This window comes from Salvelinus fontinalis, chromosome 35 (assembly GCF_029448725.1).
Source record: "Salvelinus fontinalis isolate EN_2023a chromosome 35, ASM2944872v1, whole genome shotgun sequence".
Classification (NCBI taxonomy): Eukaryota; Metazoa; Chordata; class Actinopteri; order Salmoniformes; family Salmonidae; genus Salvelinus; species Salvelinus fontinalis.
This window is the reverse complement of record NC_074699.1, coordinates 29461694-29489251: the sequence shown is the minus strand read 5'-3', so window position 1 is coordinate 29489251 and position 27558 is coordinate 29461694. Positions and strand designations below refer to the sequence as shown.

At 46.3% G+C, this 27558-nt stretch overlaps 1 protein-coding gene across 4 annotated transcripts in view; it reads right to left on the bottom strand.

Annotated features, from left to right (window-relative positions):
* LOC129834699 (DENN domain-containing protein 5A-like) overlaps positions 1 to 27558 on the bottom strand; it is a 64471-nt gene that overhangs the window by 12893 nt on the left and 24020 nt on the right. For 2 of the 4 annotated variants that reach the window (XR_008756292.1, XM_055899920.1), the window contains exons 2-15: positions 21994 to 22062; positions 20990 to 21099; positions 20134 to 20833; positions 16990 to 17177; positions 15349 to 15663; positions 13586 to 13801; positions 10542 to 10776; positions 10287 to 10376; positions 9413 to 9563; positions 9180 to 9273; positions 7860 to 7991; positions 7448 to 7600; positions 7238 to 7325; positions 7071 to 7155 (exon numbers count right to left, since the gene is read on the bottom strand). Coding sequence is in view for 3 of the 4 variants with exons in the window: in XM_055899920.1 (XP_055755895.1) it covers positions 7071 to 7155; positions 7238 to 7325; positions 7448 to 7600; positions 7860 to 7991; positions 9180 to 9273; positions 9413 to 9563; positions 10287 to 10376; positions 10542 to 10776; positions 13586 to 13801; positions 15349 to 15663; positions 16990 to 17177; positions 20134 to 20833; positions 20990 to 21099; positions 21994 to 22062 (2626 nt within the window). In the remaining variant the exon portion in view is untranslated. The remainder of the gene's footprint in view (positions 1 to 7070; positions 7156 to 7237; positions 7326 to 7447; positions 7601 to 7859; positions 7992 to 9179; positions 9274 to 9412; positions 9564 to 10286; positions 10377 to 10541; positions 10777 to 13585; positions 13802 to 15348; positions 15664 to 16989; positions 17178 to 20133; positions 20834 to 20989; positions 21100 to 21993; positions 22063 to 27558) is intronic. The other 2 variants (XM_055899921.1, XM_055899922.1) reach the window with 2 other exon arrangements.

The window sequence follows — 27558 nt, the reverse complement described above, 5'->3', positions numbered from 1 at the left end:
AGGGTTTCGAGCTTAATGACAAGTTTGGAGGGTACTATGGTGTTAAATGCTGAGCTGTAATCGATAAACAACATCCTTACATAGGTATTCCTCTTGTCCAGATGGGCTAGGGCAGTGTGCATTGTGATTGCGATTGTGTCGTTTGTGGACCTATTGGGGCGGTAAGCAAATTGGAATGGGTCTAGGGTGTCAGGTAGGGTGGAGGTGATATAATCCTTGACTAGTCTCTCAAAGCACTTCATGATGACGGAAGTGAGTGCTACGGGGCGATAGTCATTTAGCTCAGTTACCTTAGCTTTCTTGGGAACAGGAACAATGGTGGCCCTCTTGAAGCATGTGGGATCAGCAGACTGGGATATGGATTGATTGAATATGTCCGTAAACACACCAGCCAGCTGGTCTGCGCATGCTCTGAGGACGCGGCTAGGGATGCCGTCTGGGCCGGCAGCCTTGCGAAGGTTAACACGTTTAAATGTTTTACTCACGTTGGCCGCAGTGAAGGAGAATCCGCAGGTTTTGGTAGCGGGCCATGTCAGTGGCACTGTATTGTCCTTAAAGCGAGCAAAGAAGTTGTTTAATTTGTCTGGGAGCAAGACATCAGTGTCCGCGACGGGGCTGGTTTTCTTTTTGTAATCCGTGATTGACTGTAAACCCTGCCACATACGTCTCGTGTCTGAGCCGTTAAATTGCGACTCTACTTTGTCTCTATACTGACGCTTAGCTTGCTTGCTTGCCTTGCGGAGAGAATAGCTACTGTTTGTATTCGGTCATGTTTCTGGTTGCCTTGCCATGATTAAAAGCAGTGGTTCATGCTTTAAGTTTTGCGCGAATGCTGTTATCAATCCACGGTTTCTGGTTGGGGAAGGTTTGAATAGTCACTGTGGGTACAACATCATCGATGTACTTGCAATAAACTCGCTCACCAAATCAGCGAATACATCAATGTTGTTGTCTGAGGCTATCCGGAACATATCCCAGTTCACGTGATCAAAGCAATCTTGAAGAGTGGAATCTGATTGGTCGGATCAGCGTTGAACAGACCTGAGCACGGGCATTTCCTGTTTTAGTTTTTGTCTATAGGCTGGGAGCAGCAAAATGGGTTCGTGGTCAGATTTGCCGAAAGGAGGGCGAGGGAGGGCTTTGTATGCGTTGCGGAAGTTAGAGTAGCAATGATCCAGAATGCTGGCAGCCCGGGTTGCGCATTCGATATGCTGATAAAATTTAGGGTGCCTTGTTTTCAGATTAGCTTTGTTAAAATCCCCAGCTACAATAAATGCAGCCTCATGATGTATGGCGCCGACAGAGATGGTCACCTCGCTTCGCATTCTTAGGAAACTTTGCAGTATTTAGTTTTTTTATGTATTATTTCTTACATTGTTACCCCAGGAAATCTTAAGTCTTATTACAACTTACCAACATTACGACCAGGAATACGACTTTCCCCAAGCGGATCCTCTGTTTGGACCACCACCCAGGACAATGGATCGGATCCAAGTAGGCGACCCAAACAACGGCGCCGCAGAAGGGGCAGACGGAGCGGTCTTCTGGTCAGGCTCCGTAGACGGGCACATCGCTCACGAGTATACTACTCGCCAATGTCCAGTCTCTTGACAACAAGGTAGACAAAACATCCCAGAGGTGTGTTTTGGGTCATTGTGCTGTTGAAAAACAAATGATAGTCCCCCTAAGCGCAAACCAGATGGAATGGCGTAACGCTGCAGAATTCTGTGGTAGCCATGCTGGTTAAGTGTGCCTTGAATTCTAAATAAATCACAGACAGTGTCATCAGCAAAGCATCCCCACACCATCACACCTCCTCCTCCATGCATCTCACAAACACAGGGCGATTGGAACCAAAAATCACAAAGGACAGATTTCCACCAGTCTAATGTCCATTGCTCTTGTTTCTTGGCCTTTGCCCTTGTTTCTTTCTCTTCTTATTATTGGTGTCCTTTAGTAGTGGTTTCTTTGCAGCAATTTGACCATGAAGGCTTGGTTCACTCAGTCTCATCTGAACAGTTGATGTTAAGATGTGTCTGTTACTTGAACTCTGTGAAGCTTTTATTTTGTGCTGCAATTTCTGAGGCTGTTATCTCTAAATGAACTTATCCTCTGCAGCAGAGGTAACTCTAGGTCTTCCTTTCTTGTGGCGGTCCTCATGAGAGCCAGTTTCATCATAGCGCTTGATGGTTTTTGCGACTGCATTTGAAGAATCTTTCAAAGTTCTTGAAATGTTCCAGATTGACTGACCTTCATGTCTTAAAGTAATGATGGACTGTCATTTATCTTTGCTTATTTTAGCTGTTCTTGCCATAATATGGAATTGGTCTTGTCACGCCCTGACCTTAGTTCCTTGTTTATTTCTCTATTTTGGTTTGATCAGGGCGTGAGTTGGGGTAGGCATTCTATGTTTTGTTCTATGTTTTGTATTTCTAGGTGTTTGGGCTGGTGTGGTTCTCAATCAGAGGCAGCTGTCTATCGTTATCTCTGATTGAAAACCATACTTAGGTAGCCTCATTCCCACCTGTGCTTGGTGGGTAGTTGTTTTCTGTTTTGTGTATTGCACCTTGCAGAACTGTTCGTTTGTCGTTTTGTTGTTTTGTTCAAGTGTTCGTATTTATTAAAAGTATTATGAATTCTTACCACGCTGCACCTTGGTTCTCTTCTCCTTCTCCCGATGACGTTTGTTACAGGTCTTTTAAGAAATAGGGCTATCTTCTGTATACCCCCCTACCTTGTTACAACACAACTGATTGGCTCAAACGCATTAAGAAGGGTAGAAATTCCACAAATTAACTTTTAACAAGGCACACCTGTTAATTGAAATGCATTCCAGGTGACTACCTCATGAAGCTGGTTGAGAGAATGCCAAGAGTGAAGTAACTGTTTTGGTTACTACATGATTCCATATGTGATATTTCATCGTTTTGATGTCTTCACTATTATTCTACAATGTAGAAAATAGTAAAAATAAAGAAAAACCCTTGGACTTTTGACTGGTCCTGTATATAAATATATTTAATTGTTTTGTTGTTGCCTGTTTTGCATGTTATTTTGGCATTAATACGTGTCACATATCAGTTTGCAAACAATGTAAAAAACGAAATCATTGAGTTAATAAAGCTGCATACAAACAGTCTCTTTTTTGCCTTCTTGAGTAAGGCAGCTCCAAAATGCAGGTGTTTCAGTCTAGCTCAGTGCTTTCTGTGGTGGTGGTGGTGGTGGTGGGGCAGCCAGTGAAAAATACGGAGCATAGGGTTGGTAATGTTCTCTAGTTGTGCCGTGATTGGCTCAGTGTTCTGTCACTCATGGGGACACTACGTCACTGCAAAATCTACGGGGAGAGCTCGAAAATTCAAGCTACATTAGAAGTGCCCATCCAAGAAGGCTCAAGGTCATTGGCCACAGATAAAATGACTTTAAATCACATTATATCTACCGTAGCTTTGATTGGACTGATCATGTCAACATCATACTTTCAAAATCTTAGCAAGGAACCTAGACAAGCAGTCATCATCATGAATCATGTCGACAATCTACTGGCAAATCCTTTTCAATCCTTGTCATATGAAGAGAAATTATAGATAAAATGTAGCGGTGCTCATCGGCCATTGGACATAAACATTACACGACAAGTTGGAAATCGCAAATTCACCAATGAATTGTTTGGAAGGAATCAGTGGCTAACTGCAAGCACTGCAAAGCAATCACTAGCCTGCTATTCAGTGGAGTGGGTGTGTGATATGTCTGGGTTTCAGGGTCTCTTTTCCAAGCTTAAACAGATAAACATTCATGCTGTCAATCCAGCATGATTTCCGCCGCGTTCAAGACAACTGGAAACTCAGAACAAGGACATCTCAGACTTCAGTAAATTCAAGACAACTGGGAAATCTGAAATAAACGATCTCCGACTGTGAAAATACGTTTTGATTGGTTGTCCAACTTGGAATTCCAAGTCGGGAACTCTCTTTTTAGAGCTCCGACCTGAAGATCACTGATGTCAACCTTGTTTTTGATTCCACCTTGTTTTTTCCCCCCCGAGTTCCCAGTTGTCTTGAAAGTACCATAAATCCAGAGAATGACATACTTTAATGACAAAATTTGCCCACAAGGACCGCCGCACCACCTTCCTGTTCAAGTGAGCACAGCACATCAAGGTCAGTCCAAAAATGTATTGTATGCTGCTGCATAAATTATGTAATATGTCAGGAAGATATGTATACTGTAGCTGAGAAAGAAACACTTTTGTTGTTTAGTAAGCTGTTAGTAGCCCATGTGCCTTACCCTAAAAATTTGGTTCCTTTCCCCCTCATACTTTAGCCTACTGTTCTGACTTGATGGTGCACATGTAGCCTATAGCCTGTTTAAGAGATATATAATCATTGAATATTGTAAAAGCTTTCATTGTCAGCTTATCCTTATATGCCCCCTTTATTTATCCTACGGCTATGACTTGGTATACAGGGAGAATACTGTAAGAACAGCCCATGTTCTAAATTCTGTCTCTGTACATTTCATAAGTGCTGAACAAATAGTTATACTGACTAAGTCCGTCCTAGCTCGCTCATTAATGTCTTAATCGAAAATTACATATTGCCTCTTATCTGCTCGTCGTCCCCTTGTCAGACAAGGCTCCGCTGATTGCCAGGTGTAGCAGTGGTAAGGATTCACTCCATGGTGCTGAAAAGAAAGCTCTGCTGTTGGGACAGCTTTATGTAGGCCCTAACAGTTTGTGGGCACCGTTTTTCACCGTTATAGTGCAATTCATGTATTGTTTAGTGTTGTGTAGTGGCTTTGCTGGCATGCATCTAAATACATTTTGGGGAATGTGCCACCAAGATTTACATTTAAAAATCGACACTGCTGGTATAGCATTTGGACCAGACATGAGGGGCCAGACATGAAGATCATGAGGAATGTAGCTCAAGTCCAATCAAATAGAACACAAAGATGGAAGGCTAAGCATTGAGTACAGTCATGGCCAAAAGTTTTGAGAATGACACAAATATTAATTTCCAGAAAGTTTGCTGCTTTAGTGTCTTTAGATATTTTTGTCAGATGTTACTATGGAATACTGAAGTATAATTACAAGCATTTCATAAGTGTCAAAGGCTTTTATTGACAACTACATGAAGTTGATGCAAAGAGTCAATATTTGCACTGTTGACCCTTCTTTTACAAGACCTCTGCAATCCGCCCTGGCATGCTGTCAATTAACTTCTGGGCCACATCCTGACTGATGGCAGCCCATTCTTGCATAATCAATGCTTGGAATTTGTCAGAATTTGTGGGTTTTTGTTTGTCCACCCGCCTCTTGAGGATTGACCACAAGTTCTCAATGGGATTAAGGTCTGGGGAGTTTCCTGGCCATGGACCCAAAATATCAATGTTTTGTTCCCCTAGCCACTTAATTATCACTTTTTCCTTATGGCAAAGTGTTCCATCATGCTGGAAAAGGCATTGTTTGTCACCAAACTGTTCCTGGATGGTTGGGAGAAGTTGCTCTCGGAGGATGTGTTGGTACCATTCTTTATTCATGGCTGTGTTCTTAGGCAAAATTGTAAGTGAGCCCACTCCCTTGGCTGAGAAGCAACACCACACATGAATGGTCTCAGGATGCTTTACTGTTGGCATGACACAGGACTGATGGTAGCGCTCACCTTGTCTTCTCCGTACAAGCTTTCTTCCGGATGCCCCAAACAATCGGAAAGGGGATTCATCAGAGAAAATGACTTTACCCCAGTCCTCAGTAGTCCAATCCCTGTACATTTAGCAGAATATCAGTCTGTCCTTGATGTTTTTCCTGGAGAGAAGTGGCTTCTTTGCTGCCCTTCTTGACACCAGGCCATCCTCCAAAAGTCTTCGCCTCACTGTGCGTGCAGATGCACTCACACCTGCCTGCTGCCATTCCTGAGCATCCTCTGTACTGGTGGTGCCCCAATCCTGCAGCTGAATCAACTTTAGGAGACTGTCCTGGCGCTTGCTGTTCTTTCTTGTGCGCCCTGAAGCCTTCTTCACAACAATTGAACCGCTCTCCTTAAAGTTCTTGATGATCCGATAAATGGCTGTTTTAGGTGCAATCTTACTGGCAGCAATATCCTTGCCTGTGAAGCCCTTTTTGTGCAAAGCAATGATGACGGCACGTGTTTCCTTGCAGGTAACTATGGTTGACAGAGGAAGAACAATGATTCCAAGCACCACCCTTCTTTTGAAGCTTCCAGTCTGTTATTCTAACTCAATCAGCATGACAGAGTGATCTCCAGCCTTGTCCTCGTCAACACTCACACCTGTGTTAACGAGAGAATCACTGACATGATGTCAGCTGGTCCTTTTGTGGCAGGGCTGAAATGCAGTGGAAATGTTTTTGGGGATTCAGTTCATTTGCATGGCAAAGATGGACTTTGCAATTAATTGCAATTTATCTGATCACTCTTCATAACATTCTGGAGTATATGTAAATTGCCATCATACAAACTGAGGCAGCAGACTTTGTGAAAATTAATATTTGTGTCATTCTCAAAACTTTTGGCCATGACTGTATATGCTGTACATATACAGCATATATATATATTATATTTAAAATAATCATAGCTGGTAATCAAGTGTTTATGCCTGCTGCAAAGCTTGAGATGCATGGCTATGAGGCTGATGTCTGTATTTTTCCACTACATATGGTCCTGAATCATTGATAATATTCTGTATAGACTGAAAGTGCTTTTTGTCAGTGGGCCACAAGATGGCAGTGAAAACACTTTGAAATCATTGCATTCTGAGGTATGATCAATCAATCATTATCTCACCTTAATTCGAAATTGTTATTTTCAAAGAACTACGTAGAGGTACGAAGGCATACATTTGAACCACTTCTGCCGCTACAGAAGGGACAATCAACACAGGCAGAATAGTATAATATCATTTGCAACATTCCCCTTACAACATTCCATCATTTCAAGACCATATGACTTGAAATGTATATTCACGAGGATACTTGGCAAATAGTGTAGGCAGAGCATCTGAAGACACTGATACTGATACTGTGGTAGACCTGGTGAATGGATGAGGAGACTCACCTCATGTCCCTGATCAGGGATACCTTGAGAGGGGCCAAGGCAGCGCCAGCGTCAGACTTGCGTCTCTCTATGTCGTGGATGAGACCTGATGTGGGGAGGAGAGAGAGAGGGATGTGGCTATGGCTTTAAATCACCGTCCATTTAACACATTTCAACGAGTGGCTTACCTGGGTGACCCAAACCGGCCGGTGCTGCATCCGTCTTCTCTTTGCTCTCCTGATAGTGGAGCAGGTGGGACCACAAGGCAGATTTACCCTGGCAGATGAAGATGGAGATGCGGGAATGAATGAATATGCATTGAATGCACCTAAATGCATACATGTGTGTTAGTGTGTATATAAACTGTTTTTAAATAATACTTGTGTGTGTGTGCTGACCTGTTTGACCTGCAGCCCGTGGCTCCAGATCCTCTCCAGCAGGTCACAAAGGGAGGCGATAAGTGTGTTCTCCTCCACGCCTGTAATGCTGACCTCCCCATGACCCAGCTCCACCGCCTCCCTGCCCATCTTCTCAACCAGCATGCGCTTGGTCTGGAGGGACACACACATAACCATACAGGGAGATTACCATCTCTGGAGGCCAGATGGTTGACACGAGAGGTGCTGGATCTCAATATCCAAGTAATAGTCTACTGCAACGGTCATTGACATCAGAATACTTCTGAGTGACATTGAAACTAATGGAGACTCACTGAAGGTGTCGTATTCAATATCCATGCAATAGTCTATTGCATGGATATCGTGATATATCGTGACAATCGTGATATAGGAAGACTGGTAGTTACTGTACCTTATTCCTGCACTCCTTCAGCAGACCCTCCACAAACTTCCAGTTGGTCTGAGCGATGACGGAAGGGGAGAGGTTGGACAGCTTGGGCTGCCGGATGGTAGTGCCCAGGTTCCTGGCCTCCTGGATGTATTTCTGTAATGAGACAGAGAGGACAGGGTAAGAGAGGACACACATGGAGTGGCCTAAGAGTAAGCTATACACCAAGGGAGAGTAATCAATCTGGCTCAATGTACATCATCACATAAACACAGAGGGTCACACCACTCAGCAACCAACCACAGAACGTATACAGTGCATACAGTGGATAGATGTCTGGTAACTACTACAGTGAGGGATTGATCATTCCAGAGGAGGGAGAGGGAGGAGCTCTGAGTCAGTTGTATAATGAGCTGAGCTGCCTGTACTGAGGTCATTTCATGATGGATGATGTGTTTCTGTCTTTTAACTTTCTGACCTCAACATCCATTCTGGGAGGCGTGTCAGCGCCATGGGTTTTCTGGGATGCTGTCAAATCAATCAATCTATATATTGCTTTCTTAATGTGCAGCCTAAAGTGAAACCCTAAACCTGAGAAGAAACCCTGGAAAGTGATCTGGAGTATCAGGTAAAGCTGTGATACTAGGAGGAGAGAGTGAGGACCACATGGGGGGAGGGGCCGTGTGGACGTGGTGTGAGGCTCAGGCCCCACCCACTGCCAACACATACCACATCCACAGTCACAGACTTTAGACAGGGCCTGAAGGACTGTGAGAGCCAGTAGTAGTCTAGAAACAGCAGGAGCTGCAGCTCCGGGAACAAACACTCCACATGCTGGGAGCGTGTGTGTGAGATATGAGAGAGAGAGAGAGAGAGAGAGAGAGAGAGAGAGAGAGAGAGAGAGAGTGAGAGAGAGAGAGAGAGAGAGAGAGAGAGAGAGAGAGAGAGAGAGAGAGAGAGAGAGAGAGAGAGAGAGAGAGAGAGAGAGAGAGAGAGAGAGAGAGAGAGAGAGAGAGAGAGAGAGAGAGAGAGAGAGACCAAAGAGAGTGTGTGAGAGAAATACAGTAGGTGTCAGAGGGATAGAAAAAGAAACAGAAAGAGAGGTTAGGTCAAGAGGAAATAATTGAGGTATAGAGAGTAAAAAAGAAAATGGACAAACAAGACTTTAATTCAATCGTTCCAGACATTAGATATTTAGAAGTGAACACCGCAAGCCATGAAGAAGAGTGAGGAAGAAATCGACAAGAAACTAACGATAACACAAAAACAGATAGACAAAATCCATGTGAATATGGTTTGGGAATGTTAATCCCGTTTTTCTAGGGCTGTTTGATGCCCTCTCACCTCTCTCTGGTCGTTGTCCAGGTAAAGGTGTTCAGCGTGTTGTTTCTGTCTGTCCTTCCTCCTCCACTGTGCTGGAGCACTCCTCTTCGCCCATCTAACATACAAACAAAACAACTTCACTTAGAAAGACACAAAAGCCAAATAGCAAAGATAGAGACAAAACAAACATATTTTTTCAGTATTATCAATCAAAGTATGTAAATCAGTCTCTCTTGCAGAGGTGTGATCCTCACTTGTTGCTGACGGGTCCAGTGGAGAGCACGTCAGACTGCAGCCGGGGGAAGAAGCCGTGTTCGTAGCGACCCTGGCCAATCTTCATATCCAGCAGGTGGGGATGCAGGGCCGTGTGGTCGATCTTAACCACCCGCATCTCTATGGCCTTCTCTGGGGTGACACAGAGAGGGGAGGAGGATGAGGTACTGTCAAAGCAGATCCATTAGCACCAACCGTCATGGAGGATTTAACAGTCTTAAGTCATGGTTAAGCCAATCTGTGAGTGGCTATGAGTCATAGCACTGAGGAGTCACATAGATTCACCACTCCACATCTCATCTCTGACTCCTCACCGCCACACCTCCATGCTGTGAGTTATCATCACCTGACCTAGGGTTGCAAAATTCCTTTAACCTTATCAAAATTGTCAGGTTTTCCAGAAATCCTGGTTGGAGGATTCATGATTTCCTGCTTATTCCCTTCTATTTCTGGGAATCTTCCAACCTGGATTTCTGGAAAAACTGGGAATTTTTGTAAAGTTATCGGAATATTGCATCCCTAACCTGACCCAACATCATCAGCACCAATGACAGCAGGCTACATAGTTAAGACTATTACTACTGTGTAGATAACGGTGTAATTTCTTTGGTTAGTACATAACTGGTATGCATGCAATGAATCATACATACAATTACAGAGAGGAATTTGAAAGAATTTATAGTGAGAGGAAAGAATTCAACAGCTAAATTAATTTTGACATTAATTATTCCAGGTGCTACTGACTGTTCCCAAAGACAGAGTAGAAGAAAGACCCTGTAATCATATTGTTCCCATAATGCATTGCAAGCACAAACAATAACCCGCCACCAAGGTGAAATAAGGATTGATTATTACTAAGGTGAGCCTTGTAGATCTCTAACCCAATGGAGTGAGGTTCAGGGGAGACAAAATAAATTTTCTCATATCGCTTTTGAAGGAGTTTGTCTGAAAACGAGAACAGTTACGTCTGTTAGCAAAGAAAGGTTCAAATAAATCAGTGTGGAAGGATTTGAGACATGTGTGTCTTGAAAACATACAATTATCTTGCACCATCCGAGACAATGATCCCTTAATAGTATAGGTGTGAAAATGGGTTTCCTCTTTTCTTACCCGCCTCGTCGATATTGGTGCACGTCTGGTACATGGAGGTGCGCAGGGTGGGCGTGCGCACGTTCAGCATGCGGATTTTGTCCACGCGGGAGTCAAACACCCTCAACGTGTGTTCCTTGTCCTCATCATCATGGCAAAGGATCTTACTATCGATGAAGGAGGCGAACATCTGAGTCTCCAGGAAACGGGACAGGAACGGCAGGTAGGGCTCAGGCTGATCAGAGAGGAAGGATGCCTGGAATCAACAAGAATCACATCACAAAATGAAGTGAGGACTCCCGGGGGCCAATTAATATGAAAAGCTTTAAAGCGCATTGAAGACTTCCACTCAAATGAATGTTTCAGAGTCTGGAGTGGGACTGCATCCCAAATGGCACCCTATTCCCTATATCAAATCAAATCAAAGTTTATTTGTCACGTGTGCCGAATATGCTTACTTACAGGCTCTAACCAATAGTGCGAAAAAACGGTATGTGTGTGTGTGTGTGTGTGTAGGTAAGTAAAGAAATAAAACAACAGTAAAAAGACATTTGAAAATAACAGTAGCAAGGCTATATACAGACACCGGTTAGTCAAGCTTATTGAGGTAGTATGTACATGTAGGTATGGTTAAAGCGACTATGCATATATGATGAACAGAGAGTAGCAGTAGCGTAAAAAGAGGGGTTGGCGGGTGGTGGGACACAATGCAGATAGTCCGGGTTGCCAATGTGCGGGAGCACTGGTTGGTTGGGCCAATTGAGGTAGAATGTACATGAATGTATAGTTAAAGGGACTATGCATATATGATAAACAGAGAGTAACAGCAGCGTAAAAGAGGGGTTGGGGGGGGCACACAATGCAAATAATCCGGGTAACCATTTGTTCAGGAGTCTTATGGCGTGGTGATAACAACTGCTGAGAAGCCTTTTTGTCCTAGACTTGGCACTCCGGTACCGCTTGCCATGCGGTAGTAGAGAGAACAGTCTATGACTGGGGTGGCTGGGGTCTTTGACAATTTTTTATATATTTTTTATATATATATATTTTTTTATTTATTTATCCCATTTTCTCCCCAATTTTCGTGGTATCCAATCGCTAGTAATTACTATCTTGTCTCATCGCTACAACTCCCGTACAGGTTCGGGAGAGACGAAGGTCGAAAGCCATGCGTCCTCCGAAGCACAACCCAACCAAGCCTTACTGCTTCTTTAACACAGCGCGCCTCCAACCCGGAAGCCAGCCGCACCAATGTGTCGGAGGAAACACCGTGTACCTGGCCCCCTTGGTTAGCGCGCACTGCGCCCGGCCCGCCACAGGAGTCGCTGGAGCGCGATGAGACAAGGATATCCCTACCGGCCAAACCCTCCCTAAAACGGACGACGCTATGCCAATTGTGCGTCGCCCCACGGACCTCCCGGTCGCGGCCGGCAGCGACAGAGCCTGGGCGCGAACCCAGAGACTCTGGTGGCGCAGCTAGCACTGCGATGCAGTGCCCTAGACCACTGCGCCACCCGGGAGGCCCTTTGACAATTTTTAGGGCCTTCCTCTGACACCGCCCGGTGTAGAGGTCCTGGATGGCAGGCAGCTTAGCCCCAGTGATGTACTGGGCCGTACGCACTACCCTCTGAAGTGCCTTGCGGTCGGAGGCCGAGCAATTGCCGTACCAGGCAGTGATGCAACCGGTCAAGATGATCTCGATGTTGCAGCTGTAGAACCTTTTGAGGATCTCAGGACCCATGCCAAATCTTTTTAGTCTCCTGAGGGGGAATAGGCCCTCTTCACGACTGTCTTGGTGTGTTTGGACCATTATAGTTTGTTGTTGATGTGGACACCAAGGAACTTGAAGCTCTCAACCTGCTCCACTACAGCCCCGTCGATGAGAATGGGGGCGTGCTCGGCCCTCCTTTTCCTGCAGTCGACAATCATCTCCTTAGTCTTGGTTACGTTGAGGGATAGGTTGTTATTCTGGCACCACCCGGCCAGGTCTCTGACCTCCTGTAACGTCCTGACCAGAGTTCTTATGTGTTTTGCTTGTTTCGTGTTAGTCAGGACGTGAGCTGGGTGGGAATTCTATGTTGTGTGTCTAGTTTGTCTATTTCTGTGTCCAGCCTAATATGGTTCTCAATCAGAGGCAGCTGTCAATCGTTGTCTGTGATTGAGAATCATATATAGGAGGCTTGTTTTGTGTTGGAATTTTGTGGGTGATTGTTTCCTGTCTCTGTGTTTTGTCTGCACCAGATAGGGCTGTCTCGGTTTTCACATTTGTTATTTTGTTACTTGTAGTAGTGTTACCGTTTATTCGTCTATTAAACATGTTGAACACTAGCCGTGCTGCATTTTGGTCCTCTCCTTCATCCCAGGAAGAAAACCGTGACACCTCCTCCCTATCGGCTGTCTCGTCATTGTCGGTGATCAGACACTGTTGTGTCGTCTGCAAACTTAATGATGGTGTTGGAGTCGTGCATGGCCATGCAGTCGTGGGTGAACAGGGAGTACAGGAGGAGACTGAGCACGCACCCCTGGGGAGCACCAGTGTTGAGGATCAGTGTGGCAGATGTGTTGCTACCTACCCTCACCACCTGGGGGCGGGCCGTCAGGAAGTCCAGGATCCAGTTGCAGAGGGAGGTGTTTAGTCCCAGGTTCCTTAGCTTAGTGATGAGCTTTGAGGGTACTATGGTGTTGAACGCTGAGCTGTAGTCAATGAATAGCATTCTCACATAGGTGTTCATTTTGTCCAGGTGGGAAAGGGCAGTGTGGAGTGCAATAGAGATTGCATCATCTGTGGATCTGTTTGGGCGGTATGCAAATTGGAGTGGATCTAGGGTTTCTGGGATAATGGTGTTGATGTGAGCCATGACCAGCCTTTCAAAACACTTCATGGCTACGAACGTGAGTGTTATGGGTCTGTAGTCAATTAGGCAGGTTGTCTTTGTGTTCTTGGGCACAGGGACTATGGTGGTCTGCTTGATAGCAGACTATATAGTGCACTACTTTTGACCATAGCCCTAGGGCCCCTTATCAAAAGTAGTGGACTATATAGGGAATCTAGTCCCTGATCTCACCTTGTCAAAGTTCTGCATCTGGTCCCTGTTGCTGAACCAGGACTCCTTGTCCTGGTTGGGCTGGATGACAAACACCTCGTAGTCGGCGAACATCTGGGTGAAGCGGTTGGCGAAGACCTCTCGCACCTGGATGTTGAGCTGGTGCATCTTCAGCTCCTCCTCATCACACTGCACCTTCAGGTCCTTGTTGCTGCTGGCATCCTCCCTCACATCCAGCTGGAAGGGGGAGAGGGGGAGGAAACACAGCGGCTCAGGAAAACAGCACAGAAAAATAAAGTGAAAAAGAAGAAGAAAAAGAGGGTTTGATGACAGAAGTTAAGAAAACCATAGAGCAGGGGTCGACAACAGGGGTCACCAAAAAATATAGACATATGTGATCGTGTAATCAAGGTATGAAATTATTGTTATTATCAAATCCAATCAATGTTTGGGCTTAGTTGTGGTCAATTTGCAGTGTTCAAATGATTAGAATTATGTTCTGGCCTCCCGACCATCCGCTGTGATAAGATTCGGCCTGCGGCTGAATCTAGTTGCCTACTCCTGACATAGAGGGTATGGGTTTCTAACACATGATCTTATCTCCATGTTAGCTCAGGCTGCTGGAGCACTGATAGGGGCATAGGGGAGGAAGTCTGAGACGTTTTGATTTATTGAAAAAAAACTGAAAACACACATTCCTCTGTTACAATCAAAGTGTGACACAGTTGTAGATCTCAACATGCAAGAGCAGGACAAAAGGACACAGTGAGTGAGTCGCCTATACATGTCCGCATAGACTTGAAGATGAGTAATGGCTACGAAGCCCAGATCAGATGGCAGGGATGTGACCCACTGAGCCCTCCTCTAATTCATCGCTCTACACCACTGACCCTAAATCAGGTGGTTACCTTAATGTGGGACATGGCCACATTGACCCTACCTGAAGCCTTACCCACGAATTGAGGAGCTAAAAGCAGACTACCAGAGCAGGCAATCTCTTCAGAGAAAGCTAATGCTAGCCCCTACTAGTCCATAAGCTGCTTACTATGGGCTCCTACAGATATGGAGAGTTGGAGAGACCTCCTCTCGGTAGTTAAAAGCTAATCCATTCATTCACTGGCCTTTAATGTGATTTTGCTGAAACATTACCATCTATTACCAACGGCCCTCTGTGTCTTGTTCAAACCAGATGGCAATTAGGTTCTGTATGGACGCCAATTTTCTGTTGATGGCAATGTAACAGACTTCCTCCGTCACCAGGGCTGAGCACAGCACACTCGGAGCTAGCCGGCAGCAGCTTACATGGGCAGCTCATAGACTGCCTTTCCCACCACAGTATCTTTGCTCTACAAACCCCTTAGTCATTTTCAAAAGAGTGTGACAGACATGCAGTATTAATCTGCATGAATCTACACTGAATATACCAAACATAGGAACACCTTCATATTATTGAGTTGACTCTACAAGGTGTCAAAAGTGTTCCACAGGGATGCTGGCCGATATTGACTCCAATGCTTCCCACAGTTGTGTCGATTTGGCTGGATGTCCTTTGGGTGGTGGCCCATTGTTGATACTTTAACTGTCTCCTCTCCTTCATCTACACTGATTGAAGTGGATTTAACAAGTGACATCAATAAGGGATCATGGCTTTTACCTGGATTCACATGGTCAGTCTATGTCATGGAAAGAGCAGGTGCTCTTAATATTTTGTACACTCAGTGTATATGCAGACTATCTAGAATAATATGTTCCAGTCAAACGGATGACTGTGGCCCTGCTCTCACCTTCCCCAGGCTGACCCCAGTCCTCTTGACCAGGGCCTGCAGTCTAGCGATGGTCTCGTTCTCCCTCAGCAGGTAGGAGTTGAGGGGCGAGCTGGCCAGGTTGCCGTTGCGTCTGTCCGTAACCATGTCGGTGGAGCGGAAGCCCCGGTGTTTGGCCTGGCCCTGGCTGTGCAGCGGGTTCCCCTCCGGAGACACACCGAAGGCCAACAGCACCTCGGAGATCTCCTGGATGAACTCTAGCTTGTTGGGGAACAGAGGGAGGTCCTCTGGCAGCTCGATGAAGTGGTTGTCGATGTCCACGAAACACAAGTTGGCCTGGAATGACAGGCGGTCTTATTTAGCTTTCATTGTAAACATGTCGGTGAAACAGAGAACACCAGAGAGAAGCAAACTGAGTGATAGTTATGTTCTTGTTATAGCAGAACCATTCCCACTTCGCTCCACTAGGTGGCTTAACGCAGAGCAGTACCAATTGAGGCATAGTGAGAAAAGATGTGGATGACTTCAAGACAATAACTGAAGACAGTAATATAATATCAACAGATACTCTGAATGGGACTACTCTTTTGAAAAAGATCAGCCCTCCATTGTTGATCTGCTGCCTTTCATCTTAAGAGTATTAGGATTTAAATGTAGGAATGGATGAATACGGCAATATTGAGATTGACTTAGGTCCTCAATTCACAAATTCTCAGGCTTTTTATTCGTCATAGCTCTTTCCATTGGACCGGCTCCAGATGTGTAAAAGCTTGTTGCACACACAGCACCCTTCCTCCAGGCTCTATGTTGAAGGGCCCTTAGCAGAATTGCTGTGTACAGTAGCAAAGCAACGTGTTTTGATCAACTGTAAAAGCATGGGTAAGCTACAACATGGTTAATGAGGGCTGTTTGTCCTCACAAAGGACACACTCTACCCGTTGAGAACATTATTAAGAAGTAAACACAAACCCATTTTATTTAAGAAAAATCATTAAGCATGAATAATGTTTAACGACAACAATTTAGCATTTATCAATGGGTTATCTACGTAATTAATCAATAATTTAAGTAAATTGATAAAAAATTCACCTCCTTTGTCTAAATTTGGTGTGAAAACGACTGTTAATCAAAACGAAGGACAAAAACAAGCCTGGAGAGCTAGGGAACGAGGGATGGTTTGTAATCTGTGTTGTAAGGCCCTGTGATTCTCTCTACAGATTAGCCAATTTCATGCCGTCACTTTGTTGGGTGTATCAGACAGCAGACGGAGATGGGGTTGGCAGGAGTGTCCAGAGGGAAGTCGTTGTTTGTATTCTCAGCACAAACACCATTCACGCATTGCAATCTGATTAGAAATGACTTGTTATTGCTCTGACAGGCTGCATTTAAAGAGGGCTGGGCTGAGGGAATCCAACTAAATGGTTTCAGCTAGAGCTGAATGTTTCCAATCAAAAATGCCTTTTGGAGAGAAGGAATAGGGAGGATGGGAGAGGACAGAAAGGAGATAAATGAAAAAGATAAACAACCCTAGAGAAACAATTCCATGCATAAATCTCAAAAATCTATTTTGATTTGTGTGTGGCGTGTGTGTGTATATGAGTAGCTGTGCGTATGTGTGTGTGTGCAAACATGCGTGCATAGGTCCATGAGTGTATAGGTTACCTCCTGAGGCAGCTCTAGTTTGGTGCGGTCACCCTCTCCGTTGGAGTGTAGGCCCATCAGATAGGGCACTGGGGCATCCAGGAAGTGCAGCAGTGAGGCGGGCAGGATGGGCACATAGACATGCTGCCACTGGAAAGGGAACATTAAGGCTGTGATGCTCTCCGCCACAGTCATCAGCCTCTGGTAATCTGTCACACAAACAACAGAGGAGAGAGTCACAAACTGACTGGTTTTATATGGTTACAAAGGCTAATTGTTTAGACACCTACAGTATGCAATGTATTGTAATGTACAGGGTTAAACAGTCCACTCCAAGTCAAGTGTTTGGCATCCATGTAAACTTCCATCCAGTCATGTTTATCTACCTTCTCTATCAGTCACAACAAGTCTATATTCAGTAGCAGCTCTGTCTTTGCTGTTCTACTTCCAAAATAACTACGAGTTCTTCCTTTGGACTTCTGTTCTCCCCCATTCTCCCCCCAGAACAGGTCCTCGCCCCTCTCCTCTCTCGCCAGGAGAGGCCCTCTCCCTTCTCCTCTCTCCCCCCAGAACAGGCCCTCCCCCCTCTCCCTCCAGAACAGGCCCTCTTCTCTCTTCCCCCAGAACAGGCCCTCTCCCCTCTCCCCCCAGAACAGGCCCTCTCCCATCTGCCCAGAACAGACCCTCTCCCCCCAGAACAGGCACTCTCCCAGGCCGGGTCTCCCCCTGGTTGGGCAACCTCTCCCAGGACCTGGGCCATGGACTCAGAGACGGGAATACTAATCTAGCCTGTCTGCTAGTGCTCTGACCTTGCCTGGCGAACAACAGGCCTTTTCAGAGCATGATACCACCTTCCTGAGAAAAAACACAAACAAACACACACACACACACACACACACACACACACACACACACACACACACACACACACACACACACACACACACACACACACACACACACACACACACACACACATGCAAATGCAAGGACGTGTGCACAAACAAACACATGAAAGTACACACACACAAGCACAAACACACAAATGCGTGCACACACACACAAACGACACCACAGTATCATACACACACAGGCCTTGCCAACAGCTAATCTGGTCTAAGAGAAAACACACTCTTTAATAGGGTCATTCATCAGATATTCAACTGGGGGAAATCTAATGAGCTTCAGTGTTGGCGTAGTCCTCCACTTGTACTCTCTTCTGTTACGCTGCTTCCCACAAGGACTTTCCAAGACGAATAAGGTCATCGGAGCCAATTTGAGTACTTTGCTAACAGAATGAGAGCTCTATATACGGACTACTAACATGCAGGCCCGGCAGGGGAAATGGCAAGCTTCCATTGATGTACTTGAAGAGATGGGAAAAACAGCAGCAGATGCTCGTTTCAAGGAGGATTAATGTACTGTATGTGGGAAAGACACAGACCAGGGCAGGGCCTATGTATCTGAGTTATGAATTATGCCTCTATTTTTAGAACAGACTCTCTCGTCAGCTAATTTTTAGTATGGGGCATCACTTGCCTCAGCCTATGCAGTTTTAACTAACGACACCCTGTCCCTGCTCAGTGGAAAGCTCACAGGTTCACACTCCAGAAAACACTCTTTAGCACACATCCTGCAATGAGCCTTCTGGAGAAAAAAAGGGATGATGTCATCTCCAACCAATCATCTTTACCCTGCATCACTGACTGCGTCCTCCTCCTTATCCTCCTGCAAGGGTTGCCTAGCAACACCACAGCATTGCTCCTCTAGCCCCTGGCGTTTTATAAAGAATTAGCCTTTTCCCTGTCTCCGTAATGGATCCTATCAACACGCCAGTTCCCCAATCCTGAAACAATCTTCCTGCTGCACGCCACTGACTCTGATCAAAGTCAATCCCAGTGTGCTTCCATGGAGGAGGAATACGCCATTCTGTATAATGCTGAAAAGCACATTTGCTTTTCAAAACCTCCAACATTGGTCCCTGAACAAAACAATTTCTGATTGGAGCTGATTTATTATGTATAATGCTGTGGAAGACCTGTTTCTATCAATTCTGTAGATCAACATGTTCTATGTGCCAAATGACCTGTGTCATATCTAAATATCTCTCATTCCTCCCAAAAAGGTCCTCTTGAATGTGTCCCTATTCACTGTCAATCTCTCTCAGTGTGGGCCTGGGGTTGAACATGAGCAGGGGGAAACAAAGAGGATCACAGCCACCAGAGACAGCCCTTCACAGTACACACACTGCTGCTGCAAAACTGCCTGTTTACCCCAGCAACTCACACCAGCACACACACTGCCTGTTTACCCCAGCAACTCACACCAGCACACACACACACACACACACACACTGCTGCTGCAAAACAGCCTGTTTACCCCAGCAACTCACACCAGCACACACACAAGCTAGTCCTGAGCTGAGAGCCCATGAGGAGAAACTAACATTTACACAAGCTGGGAAGAACACAGCTTTCCTTAAAGATCCAAAACAGCTGTTATTATCTCAATATCAAATAACTTCTGGGTAACAATGAAATACCTTACTGTGATTGTTTTCAATTAAAATGGTCAACAATATATATACGCCAATAGCTTCTTAGCAAAGGGCAATGTCTCAAGCAATAATTTTTCTAGGACTGTCTGCGAGTGGTCTGAGTGAGGAGGGGAAAACTAGCTGTTATCTGTTATTGGCAGAGAGGTTTGGAACTCTAATTGTATTGGTCTTTTAACAAATTTAGCGCATGCCGCATGGTGATGTCACCATGGAAGGCCAAAACTCCATCCCACCAAAACATGCATACATTTCATGCAGTCTTTTCAAACAGCTCTTACACTAAAAGGCCATTATCATTTTCACCATTTCACAGTATTATTACAACCTCATAATGTGGAAATATATATAAAACACTGGAGAATTGAGTTTTTGACTGCACTGGGCCTTTAATGGAATCGCAGGATAGTTTATTTAATCTGCCTGGATAATAGTTCCAATGAACATACCGAAGATCCTAACCACAACTGTTATTTCTGATTTCTTCTAAAATGTCAGTATTTCTGTTGAAATAACAAATCCCAATCCTTTCTAAAAGCGATGGGGACAATAGACAGAAAACCACAGAAAGTTCAGCAGATCAGAGAGAAAGATCCTAAGTAAGGACTTACGCTGTGAGTAGAGCAGGATCTGGATCTCCAACAGGGTGCAGGTAAACAGCTGGAGGACGTTCTCCACCCCCAGCAGCTCAAACACCTGGCTGATAGGGAAGTCAAAGAGAGGCAGCTCTGCCGTGCTGGGCCTCTGGCACACCACTGGCCCATACACCCCCGAGAACTTCAGGGAGCGCCCAGCGGGAGGCAGGGGCACCTCGTACAGGATGTTGTAGACGTAGCTCTCCAAGGGGAGGGGTGGGGGCTGGGGGGAGGAGACGGCCTGGTGGAGCTGCTGGAGCACCTTCCTGCAGGCCTGGGGGAAGGCCATGGGCGCGATGAGGCAGATGCACTTGGACACGTAGAGCGTGTCGCGGCTGATGTCGTAGGAGTTGAAGCGCTGCAGCCGGGAGATGGAGGGCGTGGGGAGAAGCGTGTGTTGGGGGTGGGGGTTGAGAGGGTGGGGATGGAGGTGGCGCTGGTCCTCGGGGCACCGCGGGGTGGTGGGGGTGTGCAGGATGTCGTATTGTTCGGCATTGTGCATGTGGTACAGGGTCTGCATGGCACTGCAGATCTGCTTGCTGGTCACCTCCTCGTAGAAAGTGAGGGCAAAGCCGTACGTCCGCGAGCCGTCCTCCCGCGTGATGATGAAGGAATGGAACTGAGGCTCGCGTGTGTCCGCCTGCGTGCGGAAGGCCAGACCCTTTGGCATACACAGCTGAGAGAGGAGGTAATAGATCAGGTTAGTCGGTCAGCTAAACAATACAGGTCCTAATCCATAATGACATATAGATGTAAACCCTGGAAACAGAAATGGGTGTAGCTTCAAATAAAATAAATGTTGTGTTAGTTACACATTCCGCAGTTCCCTTACCATGCCAACGGCATCCTGGTCAAAGGGACTCCACTCCACATTCTCTGGGTAGTGCGCTAGAACTTTGGACTTAAAGGTTCTCCGCAGTGGACTCTGCTCAAAATTCTCACCTGAAAGAGAGGGAGAAATAGAGGGACAGAGAAAAAGACAGAAGGAAAAAGAGAGCAAAAAATTCAGGACTCCGGGCCAAAAGAGCAACAGAAGCGCAAAAGGATGCAGAGGCCCAATCAGAAGCAGGCTTGAGGAAGTGAGCACAGTGGTCTGGAAAGAAAGGCTGTATTGCATCATGAAAAGCTGTCAAGAGTAACCTGTACTGGGCCAGTGAAGGAAAATAAACGCTGCCAAAGAGGTCGAATAGTAAGATAATAATACTATATATTGGGTTTGGTTTGTATAAATCTATTCAGAAAAAGACAAATGCTTGTTGCTTGTAAGAAAACAAACTTTGACATATAGGATTACCAGTAAAATGACAGCTTTTATGGCAATACAGGCAAAGCAACCCGCAAAACAATCAATCAATCAAACAAACCAGCACAAATTAAATTGATTCAGATCCACAGTGAAAGCAGAAGTGATGCACACACCAAGACATGATTGATAAGTCATTCAGAGTGGAGGGGGAGAGAACACATTGGCCAAGCAACACCAGCGCTGGTACATGTAGGTAGAACTGGGTGTGTGAGAGGTAGAGACGCAGTGATTGTCAAACAGATTGGCTTGTTGTTCAGTAGCTAGCTTCCAAAAGAGGAGGTGAAGGTAGAGGAGGAGGAGGGAGATGAGGAGAGAGGAAGAGGAGGACAGAGGAAGGACCGGGAAGGGTGGAAAGAGGGAGGAAGGACAGAAGGAAAAGTGCTTGCAGAGTTCCCCTCACCTGTACAGAACTGAGTTCTCAGAAACATTACAAATCAACAAAAGGAGAGTGCTGTGAAACAAGGGCGTGTCAGGTTAAAGGAGCAAGCGGAGGTGATGTCATTCTGAGGAGGGGGGCTGGTGGGGGTTACCTTCATCTGCACTCGCCAATCCTCTGGCCCCATCTCTGAATTTAGTAGCCTCTATATACTGGCATAAAGCTACACAACAGATAAAACAACAGTAATTAATCACATGGCTACTACTGAGTACCGCATCACTTCTCAATATGTGCACACACAGCAGGAGTTACTCAGGACAGAAGGGTTCTGACAGTGTTCTCCTATAGGTGAGAGAAACACTGAGGGAACAACACATCCTCTTCATGTGTCGTATGGAGGCACAGTGTTTCTGTCAGGTTTAGGTTTCTGTTAAGATTCTGTCTAAACCAGCTGGGTGTGTTGTCAGAGAATGATGTGTGTTGCTGTAGCAATGCAGTGCTCTCCTTTCCAAAACCCATGATTAATCCCTGTTGTCAGTGCTATGCTGTGGATTATGGTATTACAGTGAACACACTTGAAGAGCTGTATCTGTGTGTTATAATACATGAGGGAATATGATCAGGCCTGTGCTGGTTCTGAAGGAAGCAACCCAGTGTAACTTACGGAGAATGAGATCATTTAAAAACACCTGAGAGGATTGTGGACGATCCAAAAAAACACACATTAACTGTAGTGTTTCAGAACAAGTGGAATGTGGTAGACACAGGGCTATAAAAAAGAGACAAGGGTACTGAACAAAGAAAGCATTTGTTAAACAATAAGTTCTTCTGAAAGTATTAAAAAATATGTGCTTGGCTGTAAGTCAAAGTTATGAATGACACACATTCTTCCCTGTATGGTCATAACAGTGGATTGTCCCATTGAGTCGTGTCTTGAAAAAGGCCTGGCAGCTCAAACATCAATAATAAACGGTCTCCATTCTATACTGTTGTCTTTGTCTTTCTCTAGTCAAAGCTATGAACAAAATGTTCTTGATTGACAGGGGTAGAAGTCGGTAGATCATGTGTATCCTAAGACAGTCAGTGGGAGATCATAATAAGACTCTAGACTGGTCCCTGTGTTCCTTCCTACACTGTCCACAAAGATAGATAACACTGGGGGATGGATGTTATTGTACAGTACAATTTGCATATAGCATGCCCCTCCCCTGTCACGGCCGTTGAAAGAACTGGACCAAGGTGCAGCGTGGTGAGCGTACATTTTCTTTTATTTGAAAAATGACGCCGACAAAACAATAAACACTACAAAACAAACCGTGAAGCTAAAGGCTATGTGCCATAAACATAGTCAACTTCCCACAAAGAAAGGAGGGGAAAGGGCTACCTAAGAATGGTTCTCAATCAGAGACAACGATAGACAGCTGTCCCTGATTGAGAACCCCAACCCGGCCAAAACATAGAAATACAAATAATAGAACATAGAATACCTACCCCAACTCACACCCTGACCAAACCAAAATAGAGACATAAAAAGGATCTCTAAGGTCAGGGCGTGACATCCCGTCCCCCATACACCCCAATGTGTGCCACCCATGACTGAGGAAACCTACATGCCAAGTATAGAGCTTATCTTGACTTCATAGTAAATATGGAATACTTGCTTCTTTTAGTATTTGTCACGCCCTGGCCATAGAGAGGCTTTTATTCTCTATTTTGGTTAGGCCATGGTGTGACTAGGGTAGGCATTCTAGTTTCTTTATTTCTATGTTTTCTGTTTCTATGTTTTGGCCGGGTATGGTTCTCAATCAGGGACAGCTGTCTATCGTTGTCTCTGATTGGGAATCATACTTAGGCAGCCTGTTTTTCCACCTTAGTTGTGGGTAGTTGTCTGTGTTAGTGGCCTGTATAGCCCTAGTCAGCTTCACGCTAGTTTCTGTTGTTTCTTGTTTTGTTGGCGACATTCATAATAAAGAGAAATGTACGCTCACGACGCTGCACCTTGGTCCGGTCATTTCCACCCTGACGACGATCGTGACAGAACTACCCACCACAAACGGACCAAGCGGCGTGGTCAGGAGGAGCAGCGTTTTCTGGAGGAATGGACATGGGAGGAGATCTTGGAAGGCAAGGGACCCTGGGCAAAGGCTGGAGAATATTGCCGTCCAAAGGAGGAGATTAAAGCAGCAAAAGCGAGGAAGGCGGAGGTAGCGAGTAAAAGGGCCCAGGATTACACAGGGTCATGGCTGGCACGAAAGACCGGGAGGCCACTCCCCCCCCCCCCCCCCCAAATTTTTTTTTTTGGGGGGGCACACGAGGAGATTGGCTGAGTCAGGTTGGAGACCTGAGCCAATGCCTCGTGCTTACCGTAGGGAGCGTGGTACTGGTCAGGCACTGTGTTATGCAGTGGAGCGCACGGTGTCTCCATTGAGTGTTCACAGCCCGGTGCGCTACATTCCAGCTCCCCGCATCGGCCGGGCTAGAGTGGGCATCCAGCCATGACGGATGGTGCCGGCTCAGCGCATCTGGCCGCCAGTGCGTTTCTACGGCCCAGGTTATCCTGCGCCGGCTCTGCGCACTGTGTCTCCGGTGCATCTGCACAGTCCAGTGCGTCCTGTGCCAGCGCCCCACCTTTGCCGGGCGAAGGTAACCATCCAGCCAGGACGGGTTGTGCAGACTCTACACTCGAGACCTCTAGTGCGCCTCCACGGCCCAGTGTATCCGGTGCCTACTCCAAGAACCAAGCCTCCAGTATGTCTCCCCAGCCTGGTGAGTCCTGTGCCTGCTCCCAGAACCAGGCCTCCTGTATGTCTCCCCAGCCTGGTGACTCCTGTGCCTGCTCTCAGATCCAGGCCTCCTGTATGTCTCCCCAGCCTGGTAAGCCCTGTGGCAGCTCCACGCACCAGGCTGCCTATAAGTCTCCTCACTCCTGTGATGATCCATGGCACAAAGCCTCCTGTGATGATCCATGGCACGAAGCCTCCAGTGATGATCCACGGCCCGAAGCCTCCAGTGATGATCCACGGCCCGAAGCCTCCAGTGATGATCCACGGCCCGAAGCCTCCAGTGGTGATCCACGGCCCGAAGCCTCCAGTGGTGATCCACGGCACGAAGCCTCCAGAGGTGATCCACGGCACGAAGCCTCCAGTGGTGATCCACGGCACGAAGCCTCCAGTGGTGATCCACGGCACGAAGCCTCCAGTGGTGATCCACGGCACGAAGCCTCCAGTGGTGATCCACGGCACGAAGCCTCCAGTGGTGATCCACGGCACGAAGCCTCCAGTGGTGATCCACGGCACGAAGCCTCCAGTGAGGATCCGTGGCCCGGAGCCTGCAATGAGGATCCGTGGCACGAAGCCTCCAGTATTGATCCGCGGTCCGGAGCCTGCAGCGACGGCCTCCAGTCCGGAGCCTCCAGCGACGGTCCCCAGCCCGGAGCCTCCAGCGACGGTCCCCGGTCCAGAGGCGCCACCAAAGTGGGGGGAGCCAGAGGTGGAGCGTGGTCTGCGTCCCGGAGCCGCCACCGAAGTAGATGCCCACCCGGACCCTCCCCTATAGAGTCAGGTTTTGCGGCCGGAGTCCGCACCTTTTGGGGGGTACTGTCACGCCCTGGCCATAGAGAGGCTTTTATTCTCTATTTTGGTTAGGCCAGGGTGTGACTAGTGTGGGCATACTAGTTTCATTATTTCTATGTTTTCTGTTTCTATGTTTTGGCCGGGTATGGTTCTCAATCAGGGTTCTCAATCAGTCTTTGGTTGTCTCTGATTGGGAATCATACTTAGGCAGCCGGTTTTTCCACCTTAGTTGTGGGTAGTTGTCTGTGTTAGTGGCCTGTATAGCCCTAGTCAGCTTCACGTTAGTTTCTGTTGTTTCTTGTTTTGTTGGCGACATTCATAATAAAGAGAAATGTACGCTCACAACGCTGCACCTTGGTCCGGTCATTTCCACCCTGACAACGATTGTGACAGTATTTGTCTAGTAGGTTTTATCAAAACAGATTTCCACATCTCTGTCAAAGAAATACCTGACTCACCTACTGTACATATGTTTTGATTATATTATTATTATACTGACTGCTGTTAGCAAGGGCCAATAGACAGCCAAAGAGAAAGTAAATGCCAGCCTGTTCCATTCTCTCCATCCCTGGGGAGTTTACAGTACACCTGCTATCGCATAGGTGTCAGTCTGCTGATTCATTCAGTGTTATCCTGATTTAGACACACAGAAGGAGAGAGAAAAACCTAGGTCTGCATCTCTCTCCCTGTGCTATGGCTAGGGTCCAGTCCTCCTCCAGTCCGGCTGTCACACATCATACACCACATTTTAGAGCTGAGGGAGCCTGTGGCTGCGTGGGACATATGACGTGCCCTCTTGTCTTCCCTGAGTCAGGAGATCCGGTCTAATCCAGAGCCTCTCCCAGACCATCCTCTCTAACCCATCAGATTTCTAACCTCCTTTCTGTGATAACCCACAAATAGGACCATTACTGATTGGTCTGACAGGTAAACCTGTCTGGCCTAACCCATCATTTTCCTCACCCACTCACCTACAGTGGGGTGATCCAGTGATGACACACAGTACATCAGATTATTGATGATGCTGTGGAAAAGAAATCCTCTTTCCCGAGTACTGAGTAATGTGACTGATTCATTGTGTGTCTGCTTGAACATGTTATTCTGCTTATTTTAGCTGGCATTTAGTGACAGCTGAACAAAGCTGAAGAATCACTGGCTAGGTTTCCATCCAATTGGCAACAGATTTTCATGTGAATATTCAAAAATCTGTATAAATAAAATTTTCACATTTTCCCACCATTAGTGTTTCCACCAAACTGATAGAAATCTATGCTTGATGACGTAGTGCAAACAAAATGTACTTTTTCGCTTAAGTTTTCATGTACTGAATAAAAATCTGATGTTCAATGTGTTTCCATCGCATTTTCAACTCTTTGCATTAAATAGCAAATGTGTCCACTCTGGTTTTGACATGTGCGCTCTATCCAACAGCTCACAGATACAGTGTGGGTAGACTGTGCAGGGAGGCTAGTCTATATGATGAGTTTATGGATAAGAGCAGGAATGTGGCCTCCCGGGAGGCGCAGTGGTCTAGGGCACTGCATCGCAGCGCTAGCTGTGCCACCAGAGACTCTGGGTTCGCGCACAGGCTCTGTCGCAGCCGGCCGCGACCGAGAGGGCCGTGGGGCGACACACAATTGGCCTAGCGTCGTCCGGGTTAGGGTGGGTTTGGCCGGTAGGGATATCCTTGTCTCATCGCGCAACAGCGACTCCAGTGGAGGGCCGGGCGCAGTGCGCGCTAACCAAGGTCGCCAGGTGCAGAGTGTTTCCTCCGACACATTGGTGCGGCTGGCTTCCGGGTTGGATACGCGCTGTGTTAAGAAGCAGTGCGGCTGGTTGGGTTGTGTTTCGGAGGACGCATGGCTTGCGACCTTCGTCTCTCCAGAGCCCGTACAGGAGTTGTAGTGATGAGACAAGATAGGAGAGCAATTGGATACCACGAAATTGTCGAAAAGGGGGGTAAAAAAAATAAACATTATAAATAAAAGAGCGGGAATGTTTATATTTGTCAAAAGGCAGTCAAGTATCATTCATCATGTAATCAGAATAAAACACACAACATTTATTGGAAAGGAGTATCAAGCTCACACCATGCACTTTCACCACCCTGTGAAGTTCATCATTTATTTGATCTGTAGCCTAAT